The sequence below is a fragment of the Panthera pardus genome, unplaced genomic scaffold (assembly GCF_024362965.1).
Source record: "Panthera pardus isolate Hobbes unplaced genomic scaffold, ASM2436296v1 HiC_scaffold_21, whole genome shotgun sequence".
Taxonomy (NCBI): Eukaryota; Metazoa; Chordata; class Mammalia; order Carnivora; family Felidae; genus Panthera; species Panthera pardus.
Genome location: NW_026526777.1, coordinates 3,451,845 through 3,474,595, shown reverse-complemented (window position 1 = coordinate 3,474,595; position 22,751 = coordinate 3,451,845). Strand labels below are relative to the sequence as shown.

Sequence of the window (22,751 nt, the reverse complement as noted above, 5' to 3'; positions counted from 1 at the left end):
GAGCAAACCTTTGTGGTTAACGGGGGTCTTTGCCTACAGTATAAAGGACTCTGACCAGATTTACTGATATCTCCTCCCTCCTTCCTTCCTTTCTATCGGCATTTTAGGGTCTAGCCACTCTTATAAAGACAATAACCTGAAAGAAAGAGAGAGCTTCCAGTGACCATATTGCCACAATATGTAATATATCTTACCACGATATCAATTTGCACAATATCAATGATCAGTCTGCATCCTTCAGCGACACCAGCACAATGGAAACATGTCAGTTCCTGAAAACCTATGGCCGAAATAGGGAACTGGCTTCTCTAAGATGTTTCCTGGAAAGCCAAAGTTTATACCATTTGTTCACTCAACAAAAATAATTTTAGTCACCCACTATATGTCTAGCTACAATCTAGGCATTGTGACACACATGTGATCAAGACAGATAATACACATGATGTCACAGCGCTCACATTTTAGATGGAAAGGACACTAAGACCTAAAAGCAAATGAGAGAATTGCAGCCAACTCCAGTATTCAAAACAAATAAAGAACGTTCAACTAGAATGTGATGGAGATAAAGTGGCCACCTTGACCACACTGACCGCAGAAGTCCTCTCCACGAAGGCAATGCTTGAGCTCAGAGCCAACAGCTGTCCCAAAATCATCCATAGGAGATCACGGTGAATGAAGAATGATCCGGGTGGAGGAAAGAGTAACTATAACGGCCTTGGGCTGAGAAAAAGCTCGGCTCAAGGGAAGGACAGAAAGAAGAAATGTGTCACGAAGGCACAACACACAGTTGGGTGAAGATTGGGTGAGCAGCCAGGCAAGTTAGCCCAAGGCATCGTAGGAGTTCAAGAACTATTGTGACCACAAAATTAAAGTAGTGGAGAGTAGTCCTCCCAGATAGGAAACATCGGAAATACAGTAAGACCTTGGTTTGAGAGCATAATATGTTCCAGAAACATGCTTGCAATCCAAAGCACTTGTATATCGAAGTGAATTTCAAGAACCAATGGCTCAGTTGTAATCATGTGACATTGTGGCGTCCTGTACTATTCATATTGCAAGACATCACTCTTTTATCAAGTTAAACTTTATCAGAAATGTTTGCTCACCTTGTGGAACAAGTCACTAGCAATCCAAGGTTTTACTGTATATTTATTTGCACCGTGCACTTGAGCTAGAAACTGACAAGTCCTTACATGAGCCTCTTCGTTTCAATAGAGGCTACCGCCTATGGCCTTCTGCCATGTGAGGGAACCTTGAAGTTCATCACAGAGGGCTCCAAACAGCCCTGTAAAATTCTGCCTTCCTCCCCAGACACTTGGTGTATAAGCCGTCTGAGCATGCGATGCAGAAGGTGATGGCCTGACCCTGAGACCTTGTTCATGGGTAAGAGTACAGCCTGGGCACAGGGTCACAGAACCCTGTCTCTTAACTTGAAAATGCCCCCATATAAAGAGAGACACGTGTCCACTAAGAAATCTGCACAATCTGCTCAATTACCTACGGGAAGGTGTCGGCCGGACATCTGCGTGAACTCAGTGCCTGAACAGCTTCCCGCATCCCAACGGGCTCGGCCACAGGGGTCTCAAAGTAAGTAGATAATTTTAAAATCCGTATTTTAAAAAGTGAGGGGAAAACTGTAAATAACAATGACAATAATTATAAGCCAAACTAATAAAGAAAACTAAACACGTAGTGTCTGATCACTCTCTTCCTTCTCTACCTTAGCTCTGCCCGTCCTCGGTCCCCATGTCCTCTTACTGACCGACCACTCAAAGTGGGAATTTCTTCCCTGGGTACATACAACACGAAGACACACGTAGTCACAACACAGTCTCCGAGAAATGGGAACCGCAGGCCAGCCCCGCCCTCATTCTGACGGGAGATATCTCCTGTGTTATTATTTTCTTGAAAAATCTCTGAAGACGCACAGACACCCCAATCACTGTGAAGTCTGGAGCCCTCGCCTGCCTCCCTCAGCTTTGGTGAGAGACACAGGGAGACAGAAGGAGTTTTAATAAGAACATGGCCAGGCGATGCAGTGATGTCAAAGGGGAATAGATTAAGAAAGCATCATTCAACTTGACAATGGATTCATTTCAATCAACATTTACTGACAAACATCTTGCTCTAAACCAACTACATAATTTGTGGGGCCAGTACAAAATGAAAATACAGTCTCTCCAAGTTTTACTAAGGATTTCAAGACTGCAACACCCACGGAACGGGCCCTGAATTTTGGTCACAGGTACCAGTACAAACACCTGTATCCTGCTTTCAAGCAACTGAGGAAAAAAAAAAAAAAAAAAAACAGAAAAGCAAAAGCCTCAGTAATCACTTTTCAGAGCAGGAAGAGATGAACGTATTTGGGTCCATCTTTCCAATCCTGGAAGATCTTTCAATTGGGCAATCTAGGGAAACTTCCATGAGAAAGAAGCTTCTGAATTAGAGTTTGAAGAATCCAAAGCAATGAAGACACGGCCAATGCAGAAAAAGATATTGCTGGCAGACGGGAAAAAGCAAAACATAAAATAAAATAAAGATTTCTGAAGGGGTCAAGATGCCCGCCACAATAAGCCTTTTTTTAATCAAAATTATGCTTTGTTTATAGGTATGAAGCATGCATAAGAAGCAGCAGAAACGGGTTTTCTGTGGGAGGGAAAGCTAACGTCGCCAGAGTGGGTTTAGGCTTGCTTTCAGTTTCTTGAAAAGTCTGTTCTTGATCCAGGATTCCCGGGGCACGTGGAGCTGGCGTCCAGAAGTTCCGGGTCCCCGGGCGCTGGCCGCTGCAGCGGAGTCAGGACTGGGTGCACGGGGCGCCACGGCTTTCCCATTTGAGCTGTAGGACAGGAAGAGGGTATTGATCCCGATGAAGGGAAATCCGAGAGAAAGAGGGGAGGATGGGGGCAAGAAGAATGGGTTGACAAGAAGGGGACGAGACAGCAGGAGAAGAAGAGGTTCACCTGAGCTTTTTAAGCCGGGAGCACAGGACCAGCAGCAGGAGCAGGGTGACCAGCACGGCGAGACACATCAGCGTCAACGGGGACCATTCTCCACCTCGTTGGGGGTAAAACAAGGACGTCAGTCGCAGGCCTCGGGGTTCTCTATGCAGCGGCCACCGTGGATGCCACTCATTCCACGGGGCCGCGGGGGCGCGGTCCTTCCTGAAACTTCCCTCTGCATTTTCTGGAGCTCTCAACTCAGCTCCTCCTATGTCTGTGCCCCCATCGTCCTGCCACATCTCTTCCCCCAAATCGCCAGGTCCTTCTTTGTCTCTTGAGCGCCTCAAATTCTCTACTTCCATTTTGCTTGGAATTTAACAGCAGCCTTTCTCTGCCCGGTTTGGATCCATCCTCCTGCTTCTGTTCTCTTGTGCGTGGCATCCCCACCTGTCTCCCAAGCACCTCACTCAGCGGCCCCAGGACCCGGGGACGACTGTCACTTCCCAGCCAGGCCCCAGCTCCTTCTCACCCCAGTGGATGATTATGTCCTGGCCTCCTAGGCTGCTGTGTCTCACTCGGCAAGACAGGCCGGCCGCCTGCCCGGCCGCCACGTCCAGGGTCACCCGAAGATACCACGTGTCGTCAGCGTGGGGCAGGACGTCGCCTCGCCGGGTGCCCCGTTGCTCCTGGTCACCCCGCATCCACATGACCCACACAGGCTTCGGGTGGAAGCCGGACACATGGCACACAAGGAGCAGACGGCCAGGACCGGGACTGGGGCCACTGGACAGCCAGGCCTCGGGCTTCACTAGAGAGAAGATAAGGAGACGTGGATCTCAGGGGGCACCTGGGACCCAGCTGAGCGACTCAGTGGTCGTAGCAGGTGGATTGATCACTTCCTTCTCTCGTCTGGGAAACAACCTGAAACCCACATAGCCCACTCTCTAGCCTCTTGTCATACGTTTCGAAGGGACGGTAAAGAGCGCAAAGTCCCATAGGAAGCTCTAAGCCCTGGGGATGCTCACCTTGTCGTCCCAGCTCGGATTTCCCTGCTTCAAGGATTCCTGCCAGAAACCGGGGGCAGGTGTGGCTGAGAAGGCTCAGCACGATCTCCTTAACATCTCGGTAGCGGTTGAGCATGGCACAGACCTTCTGAGCCCGACTCCCTGCTCCTGGAGATGGCTGCCAGGAGTTTCCTTGGAAACTCAGGAAGTCTGAGCCTTGATAGGCCCCGTTGAAGAAGCTTCCCGAGGGCTTCCCGGCGTGCCATGTACAGCCAGCTAACACCTGGAGCTCGAAGGGGTCTGGGGGTGGACAAGGAGGACAGAGTCTATGTGGAAAGCGTCCCAGGGAGGAAGCGTAAGCCGTCTAGAAGTAAAGGGATTCAAGGGAAGGGGAATCTGCTGGGGAATCACACGGCACACCGGAGTTGGGTCGGGGAAGGGAGGGCAGTTGTGGGAAGAAAACGCGAAGGTGAGAAGGTCTTGAGGAATGACGAACGTGCAGGTGCCTGATGGGAAGGTGCTGGAAGTTGGGGGCTGGGCTGGGAGGCCTCACTTGGAAGGGGTTAGATACACCCGGGCCTGGTGGACTCTCAGGCCAGAGAGAAAAGAGGGCAGAGTTCTGGCTGGGAAAGTCTTCTGAGGTTGGGGGGTGGGGGGTGGGGGGTGGGGACGGGAGGGGTGTAGGGCAGAAGATCACAAGGAGACAACCATCCAAGGAACCAGAACGCGAAGGTGTGTGCGGTGGTGGGACGGGCTGTGTCCTTGCAAGGCGTCAGGTGCATACGGTGGGGGGGCACAGAAGGGAGAGCATGATCCCCCCCCACCCCTGGGGGGAGGGGGCAGGGATAGGGAACAAGTCCGGAAGGTCGGAGGAGGTCAGAGCCCCTCTGCAAGGGGGCCGGAGCCTTGAGGCAAATCCCAGCTGGGAACCCCGAACTCACATTCAAACTGGAACTCGTGTGCAAAGGCCTGAACCTCAATGGTGAACCCGTGGAAGTAGAGCCGGAACAGGCTCTGGAGGTTGTTCAGCTCCTGGGTGCTGAAGTTCCCCTGCGACCAGGGCCACAGGAAGCGGATGGTGCCCAAGGCCGTGTCCCAGCCGTGCGTCTGCACGTCGCCCAGCCAGCCCGAGCCCTGCGAGTGTGCCCAGCTGTGGTTGGCAAACGAGGAGGCCTGGAGTACGTGGAAGGACAGCGGCTCCTCTGCGGCCAGACCAGGGGGACGCGGGGCCTGGGATGCTGGGGATGGGGATGGGGATGGGGGGGAGGGACGGAGATCGTTGCACGGATGGCACGCACTCCCTTACCCCAGCCGCTCTCGGGCCAGCCAACCCTCCCCAAAACCAGAAGGAGAGAGCGAGGTGGGGCAAGAGAAGGTGTCAGGAGCCAGCCTGGCGCGCGGACGCCCAGGGTATCTTGCGGGAGCACAGGCCCCACCCGCAAGGCCCCCCAGAAGGTCACCCTGCAGCCCCTGGCCCCTGGGGTCTTCCCAGGGCCCTTCCTACCCCCAGTGCCTGCTGCATGGTGGAGAAGAAGTCCCTGGAAAGTCAGGAGCAGCGGGAGCAGCATTGCGGCGCGGCAGGAGAAGGATGCCTCAGCGGGACCCGGATGGCACTGCCCTCCAGGCCCTCCCGCCTTCATCTGACTTCCCCTGCCGCCCGCACAGGCAACCCTCACCCTCTGCCCACTTCCCTGTCAGAGAAACCCTCCCGCCTCCTCACTGTGGGCCCACGGGGCTCTCATTTCCCCTCCCTCTCTGCCACTCTCTGGCTTCCAGATTTTTCTCCCCGAGTTCCCCACCCCTGGGCACAGCCACCGTCACAGGACTCCAGGCTGCAGCCTGTGGTCCCGCTGGAGAACGTAGACCATTCTGGCCTTGCAGAAACCCAGTCCACACTTGGGCTCTCTGTGTCCCCCCTCCCCGCCCACCCCCGTGGAGAGAGGGCATGGCAGGTGATCTGAGCGGCCGTGGCCTTCAGCCCCTTGTCCTGCGGCTGCAGCTTCTCCCTCTTCATGACCCCCGACCCCCATCTTCTATTAACCCCGGTTTCCCCTCTCCAGTCTGCTCTCGCCTCTCTTGCTGCCCTGCTTGCTCTCCCTTTCTGTCTCCACCTTCCGCTCTTCTCAAGCCACTGTCAGAAGACACAGGGCACCTCGGGTGCAGCTGTACCACCACCATGAAGAGGGGCATCAGTGCCAATGCAGGCGACCCAATAACCTAAGAGAAGTCCCTCGTGCTCGGCTTCCGCCATCAGACCATCGGTGGCTGTTGGCGGGGGTCTGAGGGTGGGCTTGCCCTGGCACTGGGGAGTGAGTGGGTCTGGAGGGAACACACAGGGGCCTTGGAGCCCTCCCACACTCCAGATTAGTCTACAGGTCTGTGGCAAGCCTCACTCTGGGTGTGAAGGGCTCTCAGCTCATGGCCTGGGAGCACTGGTGATCCCTGGGAGGAGTCTGACGAGAGCAGGGAAGGAACGCTAGGGGCCTGGCGTGTTACTGGGAGAATTGACTACTGTGTGCGGTCTCTATTTTTGTTGCTTGCATTGATGCTTGCTGGGGCAGCCTGGAGGCAGTTGGAATTCTGTTCCTTTGTTTGGTTTTCCTATATTCGCCAACTGACTTTGTGTCAGAGCCCAGCTGGGGCCAAGAAATGTGCCAGGCACAAAGATGTTGGAGATAGAAGTCCTTTGGAGGAAACAAAACAAACCCAACCTAAAAGCTCTACTTTTCTTGTAGAGAGGACCAGAGAATAGTCGCCAGTTATTGGAAAAGGCCCCCCCACACACCCCCCTTTCATCCTGGTATTATTTCTGAATTCTAAGGGTGAAGAAAAATCTGGCAAAGTTTCAGACAAAATGCTCGCTACTTTCATAGAAGAATCGTCCTGGCTTCAGATACGTCACACGCAAGGCCACGGGGAAATACTTCAGAACTCTGAGGTAATAAGGTCACCCAAAAGTTTTTTTTACTCAGGTAAATTACCATTCTCTGACAAGGCCAAAACTAACCCATATTTCAACACTCAAAAACACAAAAAATATGCCACATACTCCTTTCATAAAACCAGTTGTCTGAGTAAAACCAAAATCAACCTGAATGGAAAACCCAAAAAATCATGCAAGACATACCAGTGTCAAAGTGTGTTAAAAATATATACTGAACTTTAAATAATTGCTTAAAACGTAATTGCAAAACTTAACACCTCCGTGGAATATTTCAGAAAAAAAGTTGGTAATAATCAAAGGATCAAGTTCCATATTACCTCACCAAAACCGGGACAGGGAGATGAAAAGAAAGAGAGAAACAGGCTTATTTCAAATCATATCTTATTGGCCAGGAGCACAATGCAAAATGGAGTCAGAAAAGTTGGGGAAATCATGACATTTATGGGAAACTAGATTGCGTCGAGTGGCAGGGAGCACGAACTCTTAGCTCCTAGTCCCGAGACACTTAAAATGTTGAAAAAAATGTATGTAAGGAGAAGACACATAAACCCATTCCCATGCTGGAAAATGGTGAAAGGCCCAGCTTCCGAAGAGAAACTTGAAAGTCCTTCGAAAAAGAAAGCAAGAGAAAAGGGTTCAACGTGCCAAGCCCAAGACACACACGGAAGAAACACAACACACCCGGAAGAACGTGTCTGCAAAATGTGGTAACAAACACAGGACTTGATCGTACTTGACAGAGAATTACTAACACCAGCCTTCTTGAACCTTCCTGCTGGAGAAGCACTTGGTCGTAGGACAGTGACCCAGGACGTGCTGTCTTAGCGGAGCCACGTGTCCGCCCGGGGAGGCGCAGGGGCACCGCACAAGCCCGTCGGGGACAAGGGTAACTAGACCCCCCCATCAGCAGCTCCTTTGTTCTTTCAAGAACCCCGAAGATCTGTTGCATCACAAACGCAGCAAAGTGGAAATTGGTGGGGTGTAATCTGAGTAGCAGCCTCCTCGTTCTACGGAAAGTCAGGTGGATCTGACAAGTTTATTTTAAATTTTATCATAGGGGCGTCTGGGTGGCTTCGCCGGGTAAGTGTCCCACCCTTGCTTTCGGCTCAGGTCGTGATCTGACGGTTGGTGAGTTTGAGTCCCGCACTAGGATTCTATTTCTCTCACTCTCTGCCCCTCTGTCTCCCCCACCCCCCCCCCACCACCCCACCAAAATAAATAGACATTAAACAAATTTTAATACATTTTATTTTAAAAAATAAAAATGTAAGATCCTACGGGCGCCTGGGTGGCTCAATCGATTAAACAGCCAACTTCGGCTCAGGTCATGATCTCACAGTTTGTGAGTTCAAGCCCCATGTCAGGCTCTGTGCTGACAGCTCGGAGCCCGGAGCCTGCTTCAGATTCTGTGTCTCCCTCTCTCTCTGACCCTCCCCCACTCACACTCTGTGTGTGTGTGTCTCTCTCTCTCAAAAATAAAATAAACATTAAGAAAAATTTTTTTAAGTGTAAGAGCCTACATATTTCTGCTAAATAGTAATGAAGAGCGTATTTGCCTTACCACACAGTAGCACATACTAGAAAGTTAGCGTCAACACAGATGTATAGAAATGTGTTCCATGAGACAGGTGGGTACTAACAGCTTGGGCACCAAAGGGCAAAAGGAGCCAAGCCAGCAGTCGTTGGTTGGTAAGCCCCTATGACGTGTGCCTCACTGAAGATCTGTCTCGTTTCTCCAGCAAGGGAAGGATTTCGAATGCGACAGGGATGTGGTTGAATGACATTTAGGAAAATTCCCTAAACCCCAATGAGAGTCACAGGAGAGTGTATCAGGGCCTGAGGCCACCACGATGGCAGAGGATGTCAGTGACCTGAACACAGGCAGGAAGAGTGAGTATGGAGAGGCGTGGGGACAATAGAGATAGCCTGGGGGTGACAGGATTACCCAAACCGGGGATGTGATCGGGAAGAGGGAGATAGTGCCATTCACGAAGGCAGACGACGCAGGTGTGACGGACCGTGTGGAGGTGCACAGTTGAGTCTGGGGCATGTGGAGACTGAGGCTCGGGACGCAGGTGCTGGGGTGGCTCACAGCGTGTGCCTTGTTGCACGGGACGGTTTCGGACCTCACAAAACCCGCTGACCATGTGCCGCCATCCAAAGAGGTGTAGATGTCTAGAAATCTGTCCCTCTTTCAAATTATATCTTGAAGTTAAATTTAATGAGTATTATTATCTGTGTCTTAGAAGATCTTTTAAGTCTCGGGGCGCCTGGGTGGCTCAATTGGTCAAGCGGCCGACTTTGGCTCAGGTCAAGATCTCACACTTTCTGGGTTCGAGCCCTGCATCGAGCTCTATGCTGACAGCTCGGAGCCTGGAGCCCGCTTCAGATTCTGTGTCTCGCCCTCTCTGCCACTCCCCTGCTCATTCTCTACACCCCCCCTCTGGAGCCCACTTCAGATTCTGTGTCTCCCCCTCTCTCTGCCACTCCCCTGCTCACTCTCTCTCCCTCTCTCTCTCTCTCTCTCTCTCTTTCTCTCAAAAGTAAACATTAAAAAAAAAATTAAAAACAAAAAAAGAGCAGGAAAGCAAGTTATCACCTCCTTGTCCTGGTAGAGTTTAGTGTGAATAAAAAGACTCATACAAATAAATCTACTTCTGAGAGATTAGAAAGACATGCCAACTACCCGTGTTATGAGTAACTGTACTAATTTGAGGGATTTTAGGATCACTTACGAAGTAAAATGAAGCAAAAATAAGTTAGAGATAAAGCAATTGCAATATCCCACTGGAACTCACAGTTATGATGAGGGAGCATAAGGCAAGCTGAGGGCCAAGCACAAGCTAGCCGCCCCCCCCCCCCACCCCCAGGAGGGATTTGTGACATTCCTCAGGCTCTCCAAGCTGCCCAAGAACAAAGGAAAGGGGGGAAAATGGTTAGCTGACAGAGGTCACAGTCATGGGGGACAGGAGTCTCCAACAGTTCACAAATATCTTAGTAAATTACAAGAAAAAGGCGATCGTATCAATAGCCAAATCTCCAAGAACTTATAGACTCAGTTCCCTGGAGCCCCAACATCACCCTCCCCTCCATAGTGTTGTGGGGAACAAAGGCAAGAAGGAAATGGCAGGCGAAATTAAATTTCTTTAGGACCTGCAGCCCATTGACAAATACTTGAGGCAAATACAGAGTATAACATTTCTCCAGGAACCCCCTCTGGTCTTAATGTTAATGCCTCCCTAGAGGGAAACCAACCTTAGCTTGACCACAGCAAGGCCCCGGGCATCGTAAGAGTCCTCTTTAGCAGATGAAGGTCCTTCTGGAGGCCACCCTTTGGCCTTTCTTTCCCCCAACTCCATAGTAGGTAACTACTCACTCCTCACAACCCCAGTGCAGCCCTTCCCGCCCAGGGGTCCTGTCCCCATACTTTAATAAAATCACCTTTTTTGCACCACGGACATCTCAGGAATTCTTTGTCGGCCCTCAGCTCGGGGCCCCACCACCACTCCAGAACCTCATCAATTACATGGGTGAAAATAACCACAAACCAGTCTGCAATTTGAGGGTTACCAAATCCACAAGTCACAGCAATGGACCGAGCATAGCAGAAGTAAATTCCTGATAGCAATCCAACAACAGTTAACAAAACGATCAAGGAGATTTCCTCTAAACTGAAATCATGCAGGAGATAAGTTCCGCAGGAAAAATATCTAACATTAATTTTATTTGGGGGCTACATAAAATGGTATAATTATTTCCTCCTTGCTTGACAAAATTTCCTTAGTGTGTAACCACAGTTTTTGACTAAAAACACTTACTGTTTGTGGCCAGGTCCCTTTTAAGAAGAAATTTCCCCTCCTACACTTCTGTCTGTCCCTCAAACTCCCAGATCCCTTTTGTTAACCTTCTTGCCCAAACTGAAACATTCCCTTGAAGCCATAAGATGTGGCTCTAGACAAATTAATCTTCCTAAGTAAGAAATTGGTTGGAGGGCAGCAGCGGGAATCACCTAGAACTGATTTAAAATAGTATTTGGGAATACATTTGTGGAAATGTTAAATCTACTCTGGAAACTCTGCCAACATCTGATGACCTTCCTGTTTTTCCTGCAAAGAAGTCTGATTTACAACTTCAGTGATTTTGGAATCAACAATGCAAACTTAAGAAAACGTTGACAGAAAGTATAAAATAACATCAATTCTTACTGATGTCTGTCGCCACCCACAGTTTTGTGTAACAAAATCTCATCTTTCCATCCTGAGGGGCTGCCTTTCCGTCCCAGCTACAAGAGGAAGGTGGACCAGGGTGCAGACTGCCCTAGATGGTCACTTAGCTAAGCCTTTCCTGAGCCTTCTTTACCTATAAGGTATCAGCAAACGCTTAATCTTCTAGCTGCCCACACAGCCAGCTCCTTCCGATGGCTAATTTCCAGGAGGTTTATAGCTTACAGCTCTTTTCCTCCCTAATCTAATTCTAAAGCCCAGGGACATTTTCTCTCTGAGTCTGCTTCTTTTTCAAAGAGAGTCCCCTAGATAGCAATTCCATTCACATGAACTGAGGAAGCCGACATTGTCTCAGGTAACCGCAGTTAAAAGGACACGAAAAGGACCCTGGCCGTATTCATCCACATGGCTCAGATCCCTGCCCTTACCTCTTGGTGCTGTGCCTTCAGGTCTCCCAAAAGCATGGTGGTGATTTTCTGTGAGCTCACCAATGTGTCCGTGTAGCCCCCACATTTTGAAAACCTGGGCGCAAGCTCCTCAGCCCCGTCATGTGCCAAGACAGTGGAGGCCGTTGACACGAACTGGGCTCACATGCTCCAAAGGACAGTACACCGTGAGGCCCCCCAAGTGCTCACTTCAAATGGAAATCTGTCTTTCTCCGCACTTTCAGTTGCATTCTACTGATGCATCTTAAGAAGTCTTAGGTTATGCCAAGCACATCTTACAGCAGTGGTCTCTAATAGAACTACCTTCACAATGGCCGTGTTCTGCTCTGTGCTATCTAGGACGCCACGTTATCCGATTTCACTCTGGCAAGTGCAGCTTTAGGGTCTAAAGTACAAAATAAGACTTTGCAGTTTTTATCCACATCGCTATGGCTTTCAGTGATTCCAAGGTGTCCAGCTCACAGAACAACCAGACCTTCCCCTCACATCTGAATCCTGGATCCTGCCACTGTTCAGCCCAAACTGGAGCCCCCTGAAGACAGGCATGGGAACTGATGAGGGACCATAAGGCAGGCTGAAGGCAAAGCACGAGCTAGCACACCCTCCCCGTCAGGTGGGATACACATGACATTCCTCGGGCACTCCCAGCTGCCCAAGAACAAAGGAGAGCAAAGAAAACAAATGGTTAACTGACAGAGATCACAGTCATGCAGGAGACTCCATCAGTTTGCAAATGTCTTGGTAAATGACAAGAAAAAGGCAATCTTATCAATAGCCTAATCTCCTGGAACTTACAGACTCGGTTTCCTAGAGCCCGAACATCACCCTCCCCTCCACAGTGATGTGGGAACAAAGGCTAGAAGGAAATGGCAGGTGAAGTTAAATTTCCTTCTGACCTGCAGCCCATTGACAAATACTTGTGGCAAATGCAGAGCATAACATTTCTCCAGGAAGCCCTTACTGTCGTAATGTTAATGCCTTCCTAGAGGGAAAACAACCTTAGCCTGATAATAGAAAGGCCCCTGGCATCCTATGAGTCCTCTTTAGCAGAAGAAAGTCCTTCTGGAGGCTTCCCTTTGACCTCTCCCTCCCCCAGCTCCACAGTATATAACCAGTCACTCTTACAACCACAGTGCAGCTCTTTCTGCCCAAGGGTCCTGTCCCTGTACTTTAATAAAATTACCCTTCTGCTCCAAAGACGTCTTCAAGAATTCTTTCTTGGCTGTTGGCTGCAGACACCCCCCCCCCACATCACCCCCAAACTTAACCAGTAACCACAGTGCTTCATTTAAGGAGTCTGGAAGATTCATCACCACAACCTCCTATATTCCTCCATCCCCACCACCAAGGTCATGATATCTCATACTCTATAGCTAACGGTGACTGTTTCTTCACCCCCTGCACAGTTAGTCAAGTAGAGTAGAAGACAGAGTGACCATTGCATAAAGCTGGTTTTTCGTGACCCTGCTTTCGTTCCTGCTTCTCTGACCATCTCCAGCCAGGACAACCGATACTTCTCAGTAGGCTCGTGAACACTTCCAATGACAAAATTTCATTCATTTATTTATTCTTATTTTTTTAATTTTTATTGTTTTAGTGCTATTTTATTTTATTTTACATTTATTTATTTTTTTGAAAGACATAGAGAGACAGAGCACAAGTTGGGGAGGGGCAGAGAGAGAGGGAGACACAATCCGAAGCAGGCTCCAGGCCCCCGAGCCATCAGCACAGAGCCCAACGCGGGGCTCAAACTCACAAACCATGAGATCACGACCTGAGCCAAAGTCGGACGCTTAACCGACTGAGCCACCCAGGGGTCCCTGTTTTAGTGGGTTTTTTTTTTAATGTTTTTTCACTTTTGAGAGCAAGAGAGAGCAGGGGAGGGGTAGAGAGAGAGGGCAACAGAGGATCCGCAGTGGGCTCTGCACCGAGAGCCCTATGCGGGGCTCAAACTCACAATCCACAAGATCGTGATCTGAGCAGAAGTTAGATGCTTGACCAGTTGAGCCACCCAGGTGCCCCTATTTATTTATATTTTAGAGAGAAAAAGAAAGAGAGCATGTTAGTGGGGGGCAAGGACAGAGAGAGATAATCTTAGGTTTCACACTCAGCACAAAGCCTGATGCAGGGCTTGATCTCACGACTGTGACAGCATGACATAAACCAAAATCAAGAGTTGGACACTCAACTGACTGAGCCACTCGGGCACCCCTCCAATGACAAAATACTTGAATAACAGGTTTAATACTGAATTTCAACTTGTGTGGTTTTTGTTCCAATTAATTCAATGTGTTGTCCATCTATTTCTAATTTGAATTTTTCTTTTTACTGGTCGTGCTTGAGGAAATTTTTTTTTTCAGTTGTTCTTAGTTTTTATAACCCAGAGTATATACCCTCTCCAAGCAAGTGCTATTTCATGAGACACTTACACTTACCCTTGTGTAAGACATCTTATCAGTGAATGTACTTTAGGAACTGAACTCTGGATTTCTCAGGGCTTTCCTAAGACTGTACTAGAACTTTCTTTAATGTTTTATTTCAGAATAATTTCAGATTTAATGAAAAGGTGTAAAGATCATATGGAGTGTCCCTATATATTTTTTACCTGTTTTCCTCTAAAATGAGCATCTTACGTAACCGTGGTAAATTTGCCTAAACTAAGAAATTAACCTAATTAATTTCCCAATTAATAAAGGACAGATTTACTCAGATTTCACCAAGTTTCCCACTAATTTCTATTTTCTGTTCAAAGTTTCAATCCAGGGAGCCACACTGCATTCAATGTCACATCTCCTTAGTCTTCTCAGACTGGTCTTGTTTTCACGACTTTGATGATTTTGAAAAGTACTGGTCAGATTTTGTAGAATTTCCCTCACTTTGGGAATATTGGATGTTTTTCTCGTGACCAGTTTGGGTTTGTGGGTTTGAAGGAAGACTACCACAGAGGCGGCATGCCCTTGTCTTCACGTGATCTTAGAGGAATGTGCTATCAACATGACTTGTGACTGGTAATGTTCACGTTGATCACTTGACTAAGGTCATCTGCCGGGTTTTTCCACTGTAAAGTTACTCTTTTACCTGTCCACACTCTGTCCATTGGAAGTGAGTCCAGCCCACGTTCCAGGGCAGGGAATCAAGCCCCACCTTCTGGAAAGGAAATATCTACATAGAAAATTTGGAATTCTTCTGGAAGGAAGATGCATCCCTTTTCTCCCATTTAAAATTTTATTCATAACTTGTTATGTTTCTGGGCCTTGTGCATATTTATTTTGCACTTTGGGTTTCACCAGGAATTTTTCAATGTTTATTTGTTTATTTTTAGAGACAGAGCCTGAGTGGGGAGGGGCAGAGAGAGAGAGAGAAAGACAATCCCAAACAGACTCCATGCTGCCAGTGCAGAGTCCAAAGTAGGGCTCAAATTCATGAACCATGAGATCATGGCCTGAGCTGAAACCAAGAGTTGGATGCTTGACTGACTGAGCCACCCAGACACCCTGGGTTTCACTAGGATTTTTAAGACCTACTATCACCTCTTCTCCTACCCATGTCAGTGACCACTCCTGTCTCTGTTATCCATTTCCATACTTTTCCTTGTAAACCACCTTCCCAAATTGAGAGTGATTAAAGCTCTAGAACCATCTCTATCCTTATTCCAATCCTACATTAAACATGTTGGAAGTTCATCTTTTCCCCAAGAGTCATTAAAAAAAAGAATTGAAATAAGAGAATTATTAGGCCATCTTGCTCTGTGTGGATGTAACGTGAACAAATTGCACAATTCCGTGAATTACAGCATCCACACGTGAAATGAGAACAATTACATTACTGCCCTCATAGGGCTATTGTAAGGATTAAATGAGGAATGTGGGGGGCAAAAAGCACACATGAAACAATAAAAATTATCAGGACCATCTTGATCATGATCATGATCATCACCATCACCACCATCACCACCGTCACCATCATCACCATCATCATCATCGTCATCACCATCACCATTATCATCATCATCACCATCGTCACCATCATCATCACGATCACCATCATCATCACCATCATCATCATCACCACCATCGCCATCATCACTATCATCATCATCATCACCATCAACATCACCATCATTATCATCATGATCACCAACATCATCATCATCACCATCACCATCACCACCATCACCATCACTGTCACCATCACCATCATCATCATCGCCATCATCACATCGCCATCATCACCATCATCACCATCGCCATCACCATCACCACCATCACCATCATTGTCACCATCATCATCACCATCATCATCATCACCATCATCATCACCACCATCGCCATCATCACCATCATCATCATCATCATCAACATCACCATCATTATCATCATGATCACCATCATCATCATCACCATTGCCATCATCACCATCATCATCATCATCACCATCGCCATCATCACCATCATCATCATTATCACCATCGCCATCACCATCACCACCATCACCATCACTGTCACCATCACCATCATCATCATCACCATCATCATCATCACCACCATTGCCATCATCACCATCATCATCATCATCACCATCGCCATCATCACCATCATCATCATCATCACCATTGCCATCACCATCACCACCATCACCATCACTGTCACCATCACCATCATCATCACCATCATCATCATCACCACCATCACCATCATCACCATCATCATCATCATCACCATCAACATCACCATCATTATCATCATGATCACCATCATCATCATCACCATCGCCATCATCACCACCATCATCATCATCACCATCGCCATCACCATCACCACCATCACCATCACTGTCACCACACCATCATCATCATCACCATCATCATCATCACCACCATCGCCATCATCACCATCACCATCACCGTCAATGTCACCATCACCATCACTGTCGCTGTCACCATCACCATCATCATCGCCATCACCATCACAATCATCATCAACGATGATCTCTGCAGCTTGAGAAAACAATAATGTCTCCCCCAAATGTGCTCATGTCATGAATCAATCAGTTTCCATTTGCCTCCCTGATTACTAAATCTTTATTCTTTCAAGGTCAATCCTAACCAATTTTATTGACTTCTAGAATAACACTGGCAATGATGAGTTATATTGTTTGGGGAAAATTACCCTGCTCATAAGAACAGCTCATAAGACAGATTTTGAAAAATATAATCTATTTAAAGACATCTGAGAACTCTCAAGACAGTGAGGCATGGAAAGACTATGATCCATGAAAGGAAAGAAGTCCTGGGAGGTAAACCCAGCATTCGGGACCATTGTCTTCTCCTACAGGTGTCATACCCAGAGGGAGGTCAATCTGCAGGCACAGCTGATCTGGTCTCTGGCCCTGTTTTCATTGCTCAGTTTTATTTGTGAACTTCAACCCTGGGCCAGCCTAACTTTGGGAAGAAAACTCCATTGCAACCTTGAGCTTTGCAGGCAACGTACCATCCAGACAAAGAGAGAGCCCCTCTTCACTCAACCACCAAACAGAAACTCAGGCTTCAGTTGGATTGGATGAAATTAGGTCACATACACACTATGAACCAATTATTCTAACTAAGCAGGGGGATGAAATTGTATTCATTATCTTAGACCTCGGTTCTCATCTATAGTCAGTTTTGCCCCATAGGAGTCATTTGGCAATGTCTGAAGATGCATTTGGTCGTTAAAACTGGGGATTTTTTACTGGCATCTACCCAGTAGAGGCCAGAGATGGTAGTAAAAGTCCCACCGTACACAGGACAACCCTCCATAACAAAGAATTATCTGGCCCAAAATGTCAATAGTGCAAAGGTTGAGAAACCTTTAGAGAAGGATTTTTCAAACTTAAATATATACACCAGAATAACCAGAAAGGCTTGTTGAAAATACAGATAATCTGGTTCCCATTCCTGGCTTTGCTGATTCAATAGATTTAGGGTGGGTCTGAGAACCTCTTTTGCCTAACAAGCTTATAGGCACTATTCCTGCTGCTGATTCACAGTCCACACCAAAAACACATGCATTAGGGCCCTGGGTGATAGCTGAAGGTGCCTCTGCTCTAAGGTGAGGTAAGGTTTAATGCATTCTGGAGAAGTAACCAGTTGTGCTAAAGGAGAGGAGAGAAAGCTATATACCTCAGCCATTTCCTATCCTTGCTCAATCCTAAAGTTCGTATTGTCCTAACATTTCCATATGGGAGAATTGCTTCCAGTACCTTCCACTTGGCCAAGGTCTCTGCTTGCTCTGACCTCCCCTCCCAAAGTCCTAAAAATATATATATATATATATATATCCTTGGGGCACCTGGGTGGCCCAACCTGTTGAGCATCTGACTCTTGATTTTAGCTCAGGTCATGATCTTGCAGTTCATGAGATCGAGGCTCATGTGGGGCTCTGCACTGACAGCTCAGAGCCTGCTTGAAATTCTCTCTCTCTCCCTCTCCACCCACCCCACTCACGCCCTCTATCTCAAAATAAATCAATAAATAAACATTTTTTTTAAATATCCTCGGGGCACCTGGGTGGCTCAGTCAGTTGAGTGTCTGACTTCAGCTCAGGTCACACTCTCACAGTTCATGCATTGGAGCCCTGCATCTGGCTTGTGCTTTGACTCCTCTGTCCCTCTATCTCTGCCCCTTCCCTGCTCATGCTCTCTCTCTCTCTCTCTCTCTCTCTCTCTCTCTCTCTCAAGAAAAAATAAACATTTAAAAAATAAATAAGCATGATAAAATAAAAATATCCTCAAAATCTCCCCCTCCTCCTCCTGCTGTTTTAATCAAAATGAGTTTAATCTTTTTCTTAATGGAGTTTCTTGAAAACTATGGAATAAGCAAAAGAATGAGTCAGTATAAAAGTAAATAGAAATATGACTAAATTGCGACAGCGCAGGTATTTTTAAAAAGCCCTCTTGATCGTTTTGCATGAATATTTAACAGCCCCTCTGTGCTATTACCCTCCCCCCATCCTGCCTAATCATTCTCACTGGAAAATCGAGGAGCAGGATCCTGTCCAGATGAAGCTTTGCCAGTGGGCTATAGTCACAGCAAGGGAGCAAGGGGTTTTCTCTAGAAGGCTTCGGCGCAGATGAGAGGATTGCTCAGTGAGAAATATCTTAGAAAGAGGGAAATCTAGAATATTAACTAAGGGGTTGGGGACAAGCATGGGGAAAAGACCATCAACGTGGCAGTTATATCCACTTAGACCATTCTTACTGAGCAAATGCGTAGGCACAGAAGAGATCATGCCAGAGATCCATCTGGAGAAAGCTCTTCTCCCAAAGAACTCACAAGTAAAGGGGGAAGAAAACCAAAAATAACTCAATGTTGTGGGTACAGAGTGAAGTAGGTCACTGCATGACACCGGACAAGGGAGGGTCATTTCCACTCCACCGCTAAGGAAAGCTTCCTAGAGGAAGAGACATCCCAGCTGGACCTCGAGGGTTAGAAAGTCATCCAGGCGGAGACAGAGAAACCGTGTTAAACATGCTCAGCATCTCTGCAAATACGATGATCCCAGCATAATTGTAGTTAGCTTCCTTTGGCAAATGACATTTCAGCAGAAGCAGAAAAAAAGTTTTATACTAGGAAACCAAAGGGACGTCACCAGTAAGGGGTATACCACGTGTCATTTATTCTGAAACACATTCTTTCCCACGTCTCACACGTAGGAGATCAGGGTGAATCGTACTATTGACACCGTCTCATAATAAATTTGTGGTTTTCTATTATTTGTCTGCCAGTTATGAATAGTGATTTATCTCGCATCGTACGGGAAGTCTGGTGTGACCAACCAAGAGGATTATTTGATGAAATATGACGCGATCATCTCCCAGGCTGACAACGTGAGCTTCTGGGCTTCTGAGCGTTTATTCCAAATGGAAGAGGAGTCCATTAGATACTCTGATACGACCTATGAAGAACACAACCAAAACTTAGCTCTACGTGAGAGGTACTCACACTCCCATGTGCATAGCCACATTGTTCACCAGTAGCCAGAACGTGACATCAACCCCCGTGTCTGTCGACAGATGAATGACAAACAGAATGTGTCCTGTTCGTGCCCCAGAACATCATTCCTCAGCCTTGAAGAGGAAGGAAATTCTGACGCGTGCAACCACACGCATGAACCGTGAGGGTGTTGTGTTGAGAGAAAGAAGCCAGTTACAAAAGAACAACGACTAATGACTTCACTTAGGTGAGGTCCCCAGAGTCACCAAATTCATAGAGACACAGCACAAAATGGTGTTTGCCCGGGCCTGGGGAGCAGGCGCTGAGAAGGGCTTGTTCATTGGGTAGAGGTTTCATTTTTCAAGGTGAAAAGAGCTCTAGAAATTGCTTGCACAAAAATGCGAGCACACTTCATACATTCTAAGCTGTGCATTTGAAGACCATGAAGAAGGCAGATTTTTTTAAAAATTTTTTTTCTTAATGTTTATTTATTTTTAAGAGAGAGAGAGAGAGAGAGTGCAAGTAGGGGAGGGGCAGAGAGAGAAGAAGACAGAGAATCGGAAGCAGGCTCCAGGCTCCGAGCTGTCGGCACAGAGCCCTACACGGGGCTCGAACCCAAGACCTGTGGGATCCTGACCTGAGCCGCAGTCGGACGCCAACTCACTGACCACACCCTCCCCCCCCCCCCACCGGCGTCCCGAGAAGGCAGGTTTTGTGTCGTGCACATTTCACCACAACTTAAACAATGGATTTACATAAAGGAGATGGGACTGGGGAGAAAGGGGAGGGTCTGGTGGAAAAGAACTGAGGCTAATGTGTAAATCAATAAATTGGGAGGATGGACAGATGCACAGAAAAGAAAGACTAAAAGTAAACACTCACCGGCGCCTCAAAAACCACAATGTAGGAACTGTCAAAAGGATGAACAAGGGCACTATTATCGCCAAAGATATCAAGCCGATGGAGACGGGGTTTCCTGAAAATGGGGGAAGGACACAGGACGTCCCTTGAAAACCCATTCTCTGATTCTCCTGACCTTCCTTTGCCTACTTGATGGTCACGTGCTCCTGATGCTCAAGCCCTCCATGCCTCCCCCACCGTGTCCCTCCTTCCCTCTCCCTCCTGGTCATGGATCAAGCCCCACCCCTGGCCAGTGCCTCCCTCTATGCCTGAGGACCCTCTTCTCCGGGCCCTGTGGGGCACCAGCCCTTTCTCACCCCAGTAGAGGACCATGTCCTGGCCTCCTAGACTGCTGTGTCTCACTCGGCAAGACAGGCCGGCCGCCTCCCCGGCCGCCACGTCCAGGGTCACCCGAAGATACCACGTCTCGTCAGCGTGGGGCAGGACGTCGCCGCGCCGGGTGCCCGGCTGCTCCTGCTCACCCCGCATCCACGTCACCCACACTGGCTTTGGGTAGAAGCCGGACACATGGCACACAAGGAGCAGACGCCCAGGACCGGGACTGGGGCCACTGGACAGCCAAGCCTCGGGCTTCACTGGGGCAGGAAGGAACAGGGAGAGCAACGGATTATGACTCTAGTCTAGAGGGATTTGGAAACTCAAGTTTGGACGGTGGCCCTTTCTCCTCCTTTGGAAACCAAATAATTTATTAAGCCCTCTCTTGGGTACATCCTACTCCTGAACTTAAAGAAAGTGGTGGCAGGTGAAACAGAAAAGCCTCAGTGGGGGGGACAGGACTAACCTTGTCTCTGCAGTTCTGCCTTCCCCACATCAAGGACACCCAGGAGATACTGAGGGCAGGTTTCAAAGAGGAGCTTCCCCGCGATGTCCCGGATGCCCGCGTACTGATGGATGAGCGCGCAGATGCGCTGTGCCCGGCTTCCACCCTCCGGGGCGGGCACACAGGAGTAATTCTTGATGCTCAGAAAGTCCACTCCTCCTAACGCTCCCCGCAGGAAGCTCACCGTGCCCCCACCGGAATGCAGACTACAGCCTGCTATCCCCTGGATCTCAAAGGGATCTGGAGAGAAGGAAAACAGAGAAGAACCTGGGATTTGCGATTCGGGTGGGGCAAAAGGTGTGAGGCGTAAAAGGATGAGCCAGGGTCTCGGAGAGCTTAGGACCAGGGAGAGGCACACGTGTCACCAACGGCGGAGAGGCAGTTGTGATGGTGTGTGTGTGAACAGGGAAAGGGGGGCAGCTGGGCAGAGTGAACGGGAAGAGTGCCAGGGAGGAGGCAGGAGGCTCGAGGAGAGGGATTGCAGGTAGAGATGTCTCAAGCATCAGGGCAGGGAAGTGGGGCTTCTTGCTTGGGGTGTGAGAAACGCAAGTTATACCCAAGCCGACCAGGAGATGTTGCAAAGGGGACCTTCACCCATCAGCAGAGCGTGTGAACGCTCTGTGGGGTGTGGAATCTGAGGCTGTGGCTACTCCAGGCCAGCTTGTGGGTGCAGCTGGGCACCGAGGGAAGGAGGGGCAAGGTCAGAGGCAGTAGTGGCCTACAACAGGAGAGAGACAAGTCGTTGAGAACCTCCCTCGACGAGAGCCCCGGACTCACATTCCATCTGGAACTCATGGGCGTGGTCCTGTACTTCCAGGATGAACCCGTTGAGGTAGACCTGGAACACCTCCTCCAGCCCGGTCACCTCCTCCTCACTGAAGTTGCCCTTGGACCAGGGCTTCAGGAAAACCGCCCTGCCCGCGTCGCTGTCCCAGCTTTGAAGCTGTAAGTCACCCAGCCATCCTGAGCCTTGGTTCTGCGCCCAGCTGCTGTTGGCAAAGGACGAGATCTGGATGACGTGGTAAGAGGTGGGCCCTTGAAAGGCTGTGGGTGACGGAAGGTTAAGAAAAGTGAGCAGAACGGCAGAAGCCGGGGATAACGAAAGAATGAAACTTGGAAAGATCCGGAGAAAAGGAACCCAGAGTCTGAGGAGCGACACAGAGCCCGAGACCTTTGCCCCCAAGGCCTTGGGCGCCCACCCTACCTCCGGATGGGGGGAGCAGTGGTGCTAGGATCACCCGACCCTCCGGGGCTTTATCCACAGCCCCTCCTGGTGCTGGCCAGTCGCCCACCTGCCTCGCCGCCGCCCCCCGGGCAGAGGACCACAAGCCACAGGAGCCACGGAAGCAGCATCTCCCCGGGGACCCAGCTGCTGCTCTTCTGGCTCTGGCTCAGCAGTTTCGCTCAGAGGTGACTTCCTCTGTCTCCCAGCTGGCAAATCTCTTCCTGGTCCAGGCTGCCCAGCAGAGAAGAGCCGCCCCT

General features: G+C 48.8%; 2 protein-coding genes across 2 annotated transcripts; both read right to left on the bottom strand.

Moving 5' to 3' along the window:
* Positions 1–2,090: 2,090 nt before the first annotated feature.
* On the bottom strand, positions 2,091–5,645 carry LOC109257305 (T-cell surface glycoprotein CD1e, membrane-associated-like). Its single transcript, XM_019433341.2, has 6 exons — positions 5,448–5,645; positions 4,885–5,181; positions 3,965–4,243; positions 3,469–3,747; positions 2,961–3,054; positions 2,091–2,836 (listed from the first exon to the last, which is right to left on the bottom strand). The coding sequence occupies exons 1-6, from the start codon at positions 5,581–5,583 to the stop codon at positions 2,662–2,664; spliced, it is 1,260 nt and encodes a 419-aa protein (XP_019288886.2). The 5' UTR covers positions 5,584–5,645; the 3' UTR covers positions 2,091–2,661.
* Positions 5,646–19,187: 13,542 nt separating this feature from the next.
* On the bottom strand, positions 19,188–22,639 carry LOC109257306 (T-cell surface glycoprotein CD1b-like). The gene is made up of 6 exons (XM_019433342.2): positions 22,562–22,639; positions 22,047–22,313; positions 21,231–21,509; positions 20,746–21,024; positions 20,411–20,504; positions 19,188–19,490 (listed from the first exon to the last, which is right to left on the bottom strand). The coding sequence occupies exons 1-6, from the start codon at positions 22,620–22,622 to the stop codon at positions 19,472–19,474; spliced, it is 999 nt and encodes a 332-aa protein (XP_019288887.2). The 5' UTR covers positions 22,623–22,639; the 3' UTR covers positions 19,188–19,471.
* Positions 22,640–22,751: the final 112 nt, after the last annotated feature.

What these genes read in the sequence shown, in the direction of transcription:
- LOC109257305 (XM_019433341.2), bottom strand. Translation starts at nt 5,583, where the DNA reads ATGAAGGCGGGAGGGCCTGGAGGGCAGTGCCATCCGGGTCCCGCTGAG. An exon ending in ACACGAGTTCCAGTTTGAAT is followed by an intron (nt 4,244 to 4,884) that starts GTGAGTTCGGGG and finishes GTCCACCCCCAG; the next exon opens with ACCCCTTCGAGCTCCAGGTG. An exon ending in GGACATAATCATCCACTGGG is followed by an intron (nt 3,055 to 3,468) that starts GTGAGAAGGAGC and finishes ACCCCCAACGAG; the next exon opens with GTGGAGAATGGTCCCCGTTG.
- LOC109257306 (XM_019433342.2), bottom strand. Translation starts at nt 22,622, where the DNA reads ATGCTGCTTCCGTGGCTCCTGTGGCTTGTGGTCCTCTGCCCGGGGGGC. An exon ending in CCATGAGTTCCAGATGGAAT is followed by an intron (nt 21,510 to 22,046) that starts GTGAGTCCGGGG and finishes CCTTCTCTCCAG; the next exon opens with ATCCCTTTGAGATCCAGGGG. An exon ending in GGCAGAACTGCAGAGACAAG is followed by an intron (nt 21,025 to 21,230) that starts GTTAGTCCTGTC and finishes TTCCTGCCCCAG; the next exon opens with TGAAGCCCGAGGCTTGGCTG.